The sequence below is a fragment of the Oryctolagus cuniculus genome, chromosome 4, assembly GCF_051225735.1.
Source record: "Oryctolagus cuniculus isolate XC-2025 breed Fujian yellow rabbit chromosome 4, ASM5122573v1, whole genome shotgun sequence".
In the NCBI taxonomy this organism is placed as follows: Eukaryota; Metazoa; Chordata; class Mammalia; order Lagomorpha; family Leporidae; genus Oryctolagus; species Oryctolagus cuniculus.
In genome coordinates this window covers 52,400,915-52,413,588 of record NC_142870.1, presented here as the reverse complement: position 1 = coordinate 52,413,588, position 12,674 = coordinate 52,400,915, and the positions used below count along the sequence as shown (strand labels likewise).

The 12,674-nt window shown below is 45.0% G+C and overlaps 1 protein-coding gene across 12 annotated transcripts in view; it reads left to right on the top strand.

Moving 5' to 3' along the window:
* The first annotated feature begins 5,819 nt into the window (after window positions 1–5,819).
* The window catches only part of RIOX2 (ribosomal oxygenase 2), a 28,333-nt gene continuing 21,478 nt past the window's right edge, over window positions 5,820–12,674 (top strand). For 10 of the 12 annotated variants that reach the window (XR_016232399.1, XR_016232398.1, XR_016232402.1 and 7 more), the window contains exons 1-2: window positions 5,820–5,949; window positions 11,806–12,275. Coding sequence is in view for 6 of the 12 variants with exons in the window: in XM_008267076.4 (XP_008265298.3) it covers window positions 11,844–12,275 (432 nt within the window). In the remaining 6 variants the exon portion in view is untranslated. Of the gene's footprint in view, window positions 5,950–6,020; window positions 6,420–6,479; window positions 6,617–11,805; window positions 12,276–12,674 lie in introns of those variants that run through there. The other 2 variants (XM_070071946.2, XM_089330690.1) reach the window with 2 other exon arrangements.

Sequence of the window (12,674 nt, the reverse complement as noted above, 5' to 3'; positions counted from 1 at the left end):
CAGCGCCATGGCTCACTTGGTTAATCCTCTGCCTGTGGCAGATGCTGGTTCTAGTCCCGGTTGCTCCTCTTCCAGTCCAGCTCTCTGTTGTGGCCCAGGAAGGCAGCGAAGGATGGCCCAAGTGCTTGGGCCCCTGCATCCGCACAGGAGACCAGGAAGAAGCACCTGGCTCCTGGCTTCAGGTTGGTGCAGAGCCGGCCGTAGCGGCCATTTGGGGAGTGAACCAATGGAAGGAAGACCTTTCTCTCTGTCTCTTTCTCACTGTCTATAACTCTACCTGTCAAATAAATTTAAAAAAAAAGAAAAACCAGGCTTTAAAAAAAAAATCTTTTCATTACCAAAAAGAAATGTACTTAGCTAAAAATAAAAACCCCGTGCTCCATAGATAGTACAGATAGTTCTAGTGATCTGGTCAATGGGCCAAAAGCAAGCACTTAAGAGTGTCAGCTGTGATCTTTGGTTTATTTCTTATTGCTGGAATTTCATATTCATCTCTTCCTGTTGGAGGATTAAGCCTGATGACAATAGGGATGGTTGCTAACATTTACTCAGCCTTGCTCTGTTCAGTTTCAGGTGGGATGAATTCTCAGCTACTTTTGTTTCTTTGCCATCTTTTTTTTTTTTAAGATTCATTTATTTACTTGAGAGGCAGAGTTACAGACAGCCAGAGGGAGAGACGGAGGGAGAGGTCTTCCATCCACTGGTTCACTTCCCAAATGGCCAAATGGCAGGAGCTTGGTCAAAGCTAGGAGCTAGGAGCTTCCTCTGGGTCTCCCACGTGGGTGCAGGGGCCCAAGGACTTGGGCCATCTTCTACTGCTTTCCCAGGCCATAGCAGAGAGCTGGATCAGAAGAGGAGCAGCTGGGACATGAACCAGTGCCTAAATGGTATGCCAGCACAGCAGGTGGATGCTTAACCTTCTATGCCACAGCAAAGGCCCCTGTTTGCCATCTTGAGGTTTAGGTTTTTCTGAGTGTCCCTGTGTAACCCTAACCCAATCCTAACCCTGATGCATATTCAGCCTCACCTGTCTACCATATTCTGCTTGTCCTGGCTCTCAGCACCGCATTACATCTCCCTACTCAGGAAAGCTGAAACACTGAAGTTGTCACCCATGGGTGTCCCTGCAGGTTGGAGGGTGGGAAGCGTCTCCTGCCATAGGACCACATGGTTAGGCCCGGCCTTCCTCTGATCCCTCCTCTTTTCCCCACTCTCACTATGTTGGGAATTCAGCAGGTCATTGCAATGATTACGGTGTGCTGTGCTGTGCTGTGCATTTACTGCTAGAACTGGAATCTCACCAGGTCCTGCAGTATTTGCTGCCTCTACACCCCTTTCTCCATCAACAACATCCAGCCCCACAGTCTCTCTATCCCCTACACCACGAGGGGACTTCCTGGGATTACTCTTCTCCAGGGCAGTCTGGTGTACAAATATGTCTTCCTTGGTGTCAATCCTGTGGAGGAAACTATATCTGCTCTTTACATTGAACCATTTAGCTATTCAAAAATCTTTGTTGCAATGACTTTTTTATCCCTGTGACAGGTTCCATGACTTCCTGTGTTGCTCATGGTGCAGGGCTTGTGTGGCGGTGCTGAGGTTGCTGTGGGCAGGTGGCTGCTGGGTCTATATCTTGCTGCTCTAGGTTGCAGTGATGAAGGCCGGGGCAGCTACTCCAGCAGCAGCTCCTCCCGGAGGCGTGATGGTAACTAGGCCAGCAGCTATGGAGCTGCTCCGGGTCTTCTGCAGTCTCTCTCGGCTCCCGCACCCATCAAATATAGGAGGAGCTTTAAACTCAATAGACCAAAAGCAAAAGTAATAAAACAAAACAAAAACAAACCTGGAAACAGTGCCTGCAATACATTAGGAATATGATAGCTCCCAGGAGCATCTTGGTCAAAATAAATGGATCATCGGCTATGCCCATCCCATTCCTCCCCTACACTCTCACAGTCTCTCCCTCTTCCTGTTTTTTCACTGAGATGGCAAGGCACAGAAGAGGAAATGATCATCATGGGCTTTTCTGTTTGCCATACTAAGTATCCTGGATTATAACGAAAATGTCAGAACATATTGAAAGACTAATTTTGCATTCAAGGAACTCCTATTCAAGATACATGGTTTTCCCCAGCAGAGATGGCATCAATGTGGAATGTTCTGTTAGACATCTTAGGACTAGTGTATCTTCTGGAAAATGGTTGCTTGTGTTGAGATTGGGATATTTTTTAAAGACTTATTTATTTGATAGGCAGAGTGACAGAGACAGAGAGAGATCCTCCATATGCCCTCCCAGGCGCTTTAGCTGGAAACTGGATCAGAAGCAGAGCCTGCTGGGATATGGGATACCAGTGTCATGGGCAGCAGCTTAACCTGTTACACCAGGCTGCTCCCAGGACTTTATTTTAAACCTTGGACACAAAGTACTAAAAAAACAAACAAACAAACAAACAAACAAACAAAAAAACAAACAGATACTGGGCATATCCCTGTAACATCACTATTGTTCTATGTTATTTGTAAGATTTATTATTTGAAAGGGAGAGTGATAGAGGGAGAGATAAAGAGATCTTCCATCCCTGGTTCACTCCCCAAATGGCCACAACAGCCAGCACTGGGCTAGGCTGAAGCCAGGATCCTGAAACTCTATCTGGGTCTCCCATGTGGATAGCAGGGACTCAAGTAGTTGGCCCATCTTCCCTTGCTTTCTGACACCCATTAGCAGGGAGCTGGATTGAAAGCAGAGCAGCTGGGATTCACCCAGTGCCATGATACAGGATGCTAGTGTTGCAAATAGGGGCTTAACACACTGCACCATGCCAGTCCATTCTGTATTATCTTGAGTAGATGTTTTGAAGTCAAAATAGAAACAAAGTACATTATCAACATCAGGTCCAGTAGTTTAGAGTGTGCATATGTAGTGTTTTATCTAAAACCTAAATTTGATGTGAACCCTGGGTTGCTTTGCCAAGAATGCTGCTGGAGGCTTGCTGGTGATCATGGGAGGCAGTAACATCGAAAAGGGACCATGGTTAGCTGACTTGTTGGCTCCAGTAGTGTTTCTACAATTTCTAGCTGTGTGACCTTGAGCAAGTTACCTAACCTCCCCTGATTTCGTTTCCTCAGCCGTAAAATGGAAGTAATTACAAGGCTGTGATGAGAATGAAGTGAGAAGTCTGTGAAACACCTTGCAGATAATAATTCAAGGCTTGTATTCTTAGTAGTTTGGAACAAAGATTAGAGAAAGGTGTACTGTGTTCCCACTGGTTCCGGTGTACTAGAGCATCACAAATCGCCAGCATTGTGATGTAGCGAGTTAGCCACCACCTGTGATGCTGGCTTCCCATGAGCTCTGATTCCAGTCCTGGCTGCTCCACTTCCAATCCAGTTCCCTATGAATGTGTGTGGGAAAGCAGCGAAGATAGCCAAGTGTGTGGGCTCCTGCCACACACATGGGAGACCTAGATAGAGTTCCCAGCTCCTACTTTTGGCGTGGCACAATGAAAGATATTCCTCTCTCTCTCTCTATATATATATATACATATACATATACATATGTATATATATATACATATAAGCCTTTAAAGTACATAAATAATTCTTAAAAAAAAGAAACAGCCACTGGTCTCAGTCATCTTGACAGAATAAAATAACAACCTCCTGTCAATCTTCCTTGACTGTTTCCAAAGCAAAGGCACAGGCCAGACACAGACATGCCATTGATCACCCTGTCTAAGCATTTGTGCTTCTCTATCCAGACATTCCAGATAGTAAGTCAACAGGAGAGAGTTGCTAAATATATTTATAAGAGGGCATTGATCCAGACTCAGCCCCTGCACTGGGTCCAACAGACCAAACCAAGGAAGAGTTTATTCACAGCAACTGAGCTTTCACTAGTTGCAGAAGGCCTTATAGCCAACTGACATAGCTGTAAACAATTAATTTGTTAAACTGTAGCTAGTGAAGCTGTAACCAGTTGACTAAGCTGTAGCCAATTGAGTTGTTTTCTATAACTTCATTTTTCTATAAATGTTGTCAGATCATTTTGTTATTTGGGGTTCTCAGGACCTGCTCTAATTCTGGGGGCTACCTGATTCCTGAATCATTTGCTTTACCCAAGTAAACTCTACTAAGTTTAATTGATTTAAAAAATTTTTTAACAGGGTGATAGGCCAAAGTTACTTAAATAATTGCATTTTTCCTTTGTTTCTATAGCCATGATCACAAAGAATTTTCAATTTAAACCAGAAATAATTTTTTCTCCACAGCAAGAATGAATTAAAGTACAGTTGACTTGGTACAGAGCAGCATAGCAGTCATAGAGTCCTTGAGAAAGTGATGAGAGATAAAAAATGGGCTAAGGATATGAACAGGCATTTTTCATAGGATGAAACACAAATGGCCAACAGACACATGAAAAGATGCTCAAGGTAAGACTAGCCATCAGGGAAATGCAAATAAAAACCACAATAAGGTTTTACCTCACCCCAGTTAGAAAGGCTACCACCCAAAAATTTAAAAAAATAACAAATACTGGTGAGGATGTGGGGAAAAGGGTACCTTAATCCACTGTTGGTGGGAATGTAAACTAGCACAACCGTTATGAAAGACAGTCTGGAGATTTCTCAGAAATCTGCAAATAGTTCTACCATATGATCCAGCCATTCCACTCCTGGGAATTTACCTAAAGGAAATAAATCAACATCTGAAAGAGTTATCTGTACCCCCATGTTTATAGCAGCTCAACTCATTATAGCTAAGTCCTGCAATCAACCCAGATGACTGAGTAGAGAAAGTGTGGTATATATACAGGATAGAATGCTACTGGGCCATTAAGAAAGAATGAAATCCTATCTTTTGCAACAAAATAGACACAATTGGAGACCATTATGCTTGGGGAAATCAGCCAGTCCCAAAAAGACAAATACCTTGTTTCCCTTGATTTATGGTAACTAATACAAAACAAGTGAAATCAACATTTTCAGATCTGATTATTGTTTATTGCCCTTGTCTATACTCTTGAGGAATAGTGGTTTTTTTCACTATTTGTTGAATTCTTTATTTACTGAAAGGTTAAGCTTGTGCTGATAAAATAAGTTGAAAGTTTGTCATTGTAAAAGTTAGAAAGAAAATTAAGGAGGGTGGAGGGTGGAGGAGAGGGAGGGTAGGGTGCTCTACATATAAAATTTGTTCCCTTTTTATAAATTTTAAAAATTATTTTTAAAAAACCAATTCCAAAAAGACAGATATGTTTTCCCTGATCTGAGGTAAGTAATAGAGAACCTAAAATGTAATGTATTGGAGTTAAATGGACATTTTGAGATGTGATGATTGTTCACAGCCATTGTCTCCACTATTGAAGAACAATGTTTTTTTTTTCTTCCATTTGTTGAACTCTTAGTGTAGGATTAACCTTACATGTGTGAACTGGAGAAAGATCTTTGTAAAAATTAAGAGTAGGAATAGGAGAGGGAGGAGGAGGAAGGGTGGCAGCGTGGCCGGGAGGGAGGGAAGGGTAGAGGCAGAATGACTGTGTTCCTAAATCTGTCTATATGAAATGCATGAACTGTATACCTTAAGTACAATTTAAAAAAAAAAGCAATTGGAGAGACTGAACCCTCAGCTCCCCACACTTAAGCAGTTAGCGTTCTTTCTCAGGGCCTCAGTTTCTCCTTTACAAAAGGAACCCGGAATAGGAAGCCATGTCATTCCCAATCAAAACAAAACTTATTTCCTTTGATGTATAAGTACCGCAGAACTCCTGGGTTGCCCGGGCGCCAGAGGCGGGGTCCCAACTGGGACACGCCCAGAAGCCGACGGCACGCGCCGGCCGGGGGCGGGGCGCGGAGCTGGAGCACCGCCCCGGAGCGTGCGCACGCCGCCGGGCCCCGCCCCGCCCCGCCGCCGTGCCGCCCCGGTCCGCTCGCGGCGGCGCGCTCTAGGCCGTGCCGGGTGAGTGGGGGCTTTCTCCTCGCCGGGGTTGTTTGTAACCTCGCAGGCCGCGCTCCTCTAGCTCCTGGCGCAGGCGGGGTCTGGATGGGAGCCGCGGTGGGGCTCAGACCTGGCCGGCGTTGTGGTTGCGGGGCCGGGGACGCACGTGCCGGACCGTGAGGAAACGCCGGGTCTGGCGCGAGGCGATTCGCGAACGCGTTGGGCTCGGAGAGGAACACACAGGCCAGGCCCTTGGTCCTTAGCCTGGGACGAGCAGTTTGGGGGCTTGGACGAGGGCGCGGCCGACACGTGGGCCGCACCGCCCCGCCTAGGCCAAGCCCCAGAGCCACGCGGTGCCGCCAGGGAACCTGAAATTCTGGCATCCGGGCGGGGCGAGCCAAGTGTCTCCTGGCACTCCTGGCCTTTACACCACAGCCCATCTTCCGGTTCTTGCTGTTACTCACAAATCATCCTAGAGCGGCTACTGAAAGGTTCGTAGGAGCAGGTGTCCCTGCTTTCGGCCTGGGAGTGCAGAGGACCCGATTTTCCCACTGCCCCGCTGACTCGGACCCCATCACCGGGTGGAGGCGCCTGGCTTACTCAGCTCCTTCCACCATCACGTGGGTGGTATTGCTTGCCCGGGGCCCTCATCCCTCGTAACCTCTCGGTCACCAAAATACCTAAGGAGGTACCGCTTATTTTCTCTCTCAAATTAAGCACCAAAAGGATGACAGACAGTCAGTTGTAGGCAACAGAACGTGTCTGCAATGATTAAAAAAAAAAGTCTGTGGGCCTAAAAGACTTGCTTCGGTAAGCCTGGGCAGCCTTGTAAAAGCAGTAGATAATTTCTGTCAGATGCGTGGTGTTTGTGTTTAGCAGGGGTCCACTGGCGGTCACTGTTGGTGGATTTTCTGCTTCATCTGGAGAACTTGGATATGCCCTTGCGGGTTTCAGTGTGCCGGCCTGCGAAAGTGGCGACCCCGTAGGCTTTACCTGGGAGCCAGAAGTTTGTTAAGCAGCCTTGCTGGTGATGCTGCAGACTGTGCTCAAACCCTGCTCAGGTGTAAACATTCCTACCTCTTCCCCTGGCGTGTAATAACCACTGATGTCAGTTACCTGTTAGCTCTTAAGATAGGCATGTACTTCAAAAAGTTTGGGGGGGAAATTAAGTTAGAAGGTGAGTTTATTTTTGGTCCCCCCAAAAAGTGAAATCTATAGTTGTTTTCCTGATAGACATTTTCTCTGAACCCTCTTAGGATCCCCAAATCAGCAGCCATCAGAAGACCCACTGCAGGAAGCATCTATTTACCTTGTATGGGCCTTTGAGGTTTTTAAAAAATTTTTTTAGATTTTATCTATTTGAGAGGTAGAGTTACAGGCAGTGAGAGAGAAAGGTCTTCCTTCCGTTGGTTCACTCCCGAGATGGCCGCAACGACCAAAGCCAGGAGCTTCTTCCAGGTCTCCCATGCAGGTGCAGGGGCCCAAGCACTTGGACCATCCTGCACTGCTTTCCCAGGCCACAGCAGAGCTGGTTGGGAAGAGGAGCAGCTGGCATTAGAACCTGTGCCCATATGGGATGGAGGTGCCACAGGCGGAGGATTAACCTACTGCGCCAAGGAGCCGGCCCCTGAGATTTTTGTCTACAATTGTATACAGACAAAAGATGATAAAATGAGAAATTCAGCAAATATTTCTCCCAAGTGTCATGCTTGCTGAGTTCTAGGAATGTGCAAATAGCTGTCCCTTCCAGAAGCTGGTGTGACTTCCTGGTCATTACTGTAGAAAAGGAATTTAGGACACCTTAAAACTATGAAGATGGTGTTTGCTGACTATGATGTGGGCATCAGTATTGATTCTTGGTAGAGTTTTTGTGGGGCAGTTACCAAGGAATAACTGATGCGTTTGGCTTACTCTTTACATTTTAATGCTGATAGTCAACTCATTAGAAACAACTACTTTTCTTTCTTTTTTTTTGAAGGTTCTCACATTCTCAGAGAGCCCCGCTTTTTCTTTTTTTTTAAATTTATTTGACAGGTAGACATATATAGAGAGAGAGACAGGAAGGTCTTCCTTATGTTGGTTCACTCTCCAAATGGCTGCTACAGCTGGCGCTGCACCGATCTAAAGCCAGGAGCCAGGTGCTTCTTCCTGGTCTCCCATGCGGGTGCAGGGCCCAAGCACTTGGGCCATCCTCCACTGCCCTCCTGGGCCACAGCAGAGCGCTGGAGTGGAAGAGGAGCAACCAGGACTAGAACCTGGCGCCCATATGGGATGCAGACGCTGCCGACGGAGGAGTAACCAAGTGAGCCACAGCGCCAGCCCCAGAAACAACTACTTTTCAAAAGCTTTTCTTCCTATGGTTTCATAGAAATATTTGAATTTCTATGTGGGTGGTCTGTGAGATTTATATGCAGGATTGTGTTGGCCCTATAATGTAGACAAAGCATTCTTTTGTTTATTTCATGGAGTCTTACACATGCATTTTTATTTTTTACTATTTCTGTAACTGTGATTTGTCTTAGCACTTTTGTAAGTTTAATATGATAGGGTGTGTCATGTCTTCTCCATCCTCCAAAACATGTCAAAGGAATTTTCATCTTATATTGTGAGTAGTGTGAGAATCACAGGAATAGTATGCTTGTCCAGTAATCTCTAAACTGGGTTCTAAGGAACTGAGCCTCAAATCATTTCAACATGAACCTAGAGAAACAATAAATGGTGTCACTTTTGGCATTATAAGGAATGAATTTTGTATTCTAACCAAAGCATTTGTTATGCAGTATTGGCAGTATTGGGGTGTATTGTGTTAGTCATGGTAGATGGGAAAGTTTCCCTATGAAATTTTATTTTGGCTGAAGTGTTTGGTACACTTTGTTTAGCATAGTTTCTGGAGATGTGCTTGTCCTCCATTCGTATATTATACTGAGAGAAAACAAGCCTTTCAATTGTATCTTCACGCTGCTTACAACTCTTTTAAACTGACCAGTTGTGAAGACGAGATGTATGGCTAAATGTAAAATTATTTTATAGGGTACTACTAGTGAAACAAACATAATAAGCCAATCTAACAACGTGTTTTAAAAACTAAATGAGTGATGTGTTGGGATCCCCAAGACTGTCTTGATTATCCCCAATTTGTTAGGAGGACTGCTGATTTACATCAAGAGGATACCAAGTGCGATTACCAGGGAAGAGGTACATGGTGGAAGTCCTGGGGAGACTGGCTGCAAGGCTGCAAGAGTCTTCTCCAGGTTGAGTCACTGGGGATGTAGTTAATTGCTGCAGCAACGAGCTCTGTCCACATTTGTAAGATGTTGCCCACCTGGAAGCTCATTAGAGACTTAGTGCCCAGGGATTGTACTGGGGCTAGTTAGGCAGGCAGCCTCTATCTGGCACAAACCAAAATTCTGCACTTCCAGAAGGAAAGCAGATAGAGGCTCAGGACAAATTGCCTAGTTTAGGCACAGGAAGCTATGCTTAATGGTGGTAGAACCCTCCTGAAATCCAAGTTCACAGTAGTCAGCCCAAGCTGGGCTTGCTAAGGGTGGCAGGCAGGCCTGCTATGGTAACTCTTTTCTGTAACATAGTACAGAATGTGAATGTGTTTTTGTATTTCTGCTTCACTTAAGAGTTCCAAGTACTAACAAAGTTTTGCCTCTGTGAAGCTCTGACTCTTGGTTTGGGAATTCAAGCTGGTCTGTTGGCTTAAAAGGAATAGGCAATATCAGAACATGAGCACATATCCCAAAACAAAGGTTCCCCCCACCCTGCCCCAAGCATAAGCCCTTGCACTTGTCCTGTAGGCTTTTAGTGTTTATATTAATTTTTCTACTGTAGTCTTGTGTGTCTTTTGAAAAACAGTAGTTTGTGAGCACATAATTTAGAAGCTAAAAGGAGACTTTATTTTGATTATTCTACTTCTCAATTCCTTTAATTTCTATCTAGTTGCATCCTTAAAGTTGTTTTATAATTAATTGCTGCAGTATGTAGCACATTATTTTAATGTGTTCCAGGTCATAACAGTAACCCTACTCAGTCTGCAAGCTCAGTCCACCACCTAGGAGAAAATAGTAGAAAATGACATTCTTGCCATTCTGATAACAAAGTAGAAACCATAACATTTTAAATAAGTCATTAGGCTTTGGAAAAATTTGCTTAAGTACAGTGATTCTTAACATTTCTTGGGGTCAGGGAATCCTTTAATGTGGTAGAAAAAGTCCTTCTCCGGGAGGGCAAGGCGGGGAGGGAGTACAAATTGAGCATCCCTAAACTGAAAATCTTGAATGCTCCAGAATTAGCAACTTTTTGAATGCCAACATGACAAGTGGAAAATCCCACCCCTTACTTTGTGTTACAGTCAAAACACAGGCACACTGAAAATAATGTGTAAAATTACCTCCAAGTAGTGCATATAAGATGTGTCTGAAATATAAGTGGATGTTTAATTTAGACTGGAGACACATCCTGCATTTGTCTCATGTCGTATTTCAAAATGTGAAGCACTTCTGGTCCCAAGTAGAAGGGATACTCATCCTGAATAGCATTTTGCAGGGGTGGGTATTTGGCACAATGAGTAATAAGTTGCTTGGGATGCCTGTATCCCCTATTGGAGTACCAGTTCCATCTGCTGGCTAATGTGCACCTTGCGAGGCAGCAGGTGATAGCCCAAGAACCTGGGTGCCTGCCACCCATGAGGGAGTCCTGGATGGAGTTCCAGGCTCCTGGCTTCAGGCTGATGTAACCTCTACTGTTGCAGGTATCTGGGGAGTAAACCAATAGATGGGAGATAATCTCTCACTCTCTCCCTGCCTTTCAGATAAGTTGTATTTTGTAGTTTCAAGAAAGTTAAGTAATTTGAGTTGCAGTTTTTTTTACCCAGAAGAGGCAGGCCTCCATTGTGAGTGTGGGTCGGGAGCAGTTCTGAAAGAGGCCTTGGGAGTGTTGCTCCTGCTGCTCCTCAGAAACATGCCGTGGACCAGGAACAGCACCATCCTGTGAGAGCTTGCTAGAAATCAGACTCTCAGGCCCTGCCGTGGAGCTAGTGAATCGTAACCTGCACTGGAACAAGATGCCCAGCTGATCTGTGTGCACATTCGAATTGGAAAAGCACTTGTGTCTGAGATTGCATCTTAATCATGTCTTATTTCAGTTAAAAAGTCACTGCCTTTTAAAGGTTTGGCCTTCGATTTTCAGCCCTTAGTAAGTTCTTACTAATTTTGTTAAGGTGGAGGTGGGGCGGCAGGGGGTGGGGAGGAGAGGGGGGTGGTTCTGATAATGTGGCGATTTTCATGAATGAGTTCTAGTTTGGAAGTGAGGAGGCTCAGGTGGTTGGTTGGGAGGCAGGCAGCTTCTCCCTCCAGCCACCAGGTGACACCACAGGTCCAGTGCTCATTGGCTTTTTCCTGAACAGCTGTTGGGGATGATGCTGGAGGGAGGAGAACCTGTCAGTGAGCAACTATTGGTCATTTTCCAGTCAAATGTGTGTAACTTAGAGTGCATCTAATTAGGTTTCAGATCTGATATTGACTATAGCCAAAGTCAAGATTTTTGACTTTGTGGTGTCAATGGCTATAGACTAAACCTGACTAGACATTGCTGCTGCAGTTTAATTTGGGATAATTATACCTCCTTATAAATAATGACTTAGTGCTTGTGTACAAGAGAAAGATGTTTTCCTTTAGGTGAATATGTAATCTGAGTGGTGCTTGAAGCTGAATCATACCTTGGAAGAAAGGACATTGGCATAAGGCTGTCTCACATCCTGGAGGAAGTAACAAAGTTGTCCTGGTCATGTGCATTGTGTGTGTATATGATCCACTAACACAGATACTGGCACTTCTTATAAACCTAACCGTATGTATTTTGTTCCTTTGGTAGGTTTTCATTTCCTCTTTGCCTGGTCTGAAGATACAGCGATGCCAAAGAAAGCAAGGCCTGCAGGAAATGGGAAGGAAGAGGGGCCTGTTCCCTGTAAACAGGTGAAGGTGGAGGTGGCTGATGGCCTTTCCACTTTAAACTTTGACAGCCCCCATGATCTCTTTGAAAGTCTAATCTCACCGGTCAAGATAGACACTTTTTTTAAGGAATTCTGGGAGCAGAAGCCCCTTCTCATCCAGAGAGATGACCCTGCACTGGCCACCTATTACCAGTCTCTGTTCAGGCTCACAGATCTGAAGAGTCTGTGCAGCCGGGGTATGTACTATGGAAGAGATGTGAATGTCTGCCGATGTGTCAATGGGAAGAAGAAAGTCTTAAATAAAGATGGCAAAGCTCACTTTCTTCAACTGAGGAAAGATTTTGATCAGAAAAGGGCTACCATTCAGTTTCATCAACCTCAGAGATTTAAGGTAATGGGCTCCCCCACCACCACCACAGAATTCCCATGTGTATTAAAGGCTAACATTTGGCCCATTTGGCCTCAGATCTTCTAAGGGTGAATATGTGGGATGATGATGATGATGATGATGAAGCTGCCTGCCAGTTTGCAAATGCTACAGAGATCCTGCTTCTCTCTCTCTTTTTTTTTAAAAGATTTATTTATTTATTTATTTGAGAGGCAGAGGCATAGAGAAAGATCTTCCATCTGCTGGTTCACTCCCCAAATGGCTGCAATGACTGGAGCTGTGCCTATCCAAAGCCAGGAGCCAGGAGCTTCCTCCAGGTCTCCCACATGGCTATAGGGGCCCAGGGACTTGGACCATCTTCCACTGCTTTCCCAGGCCATGGCAGAGAGCTGGATTGAAAGT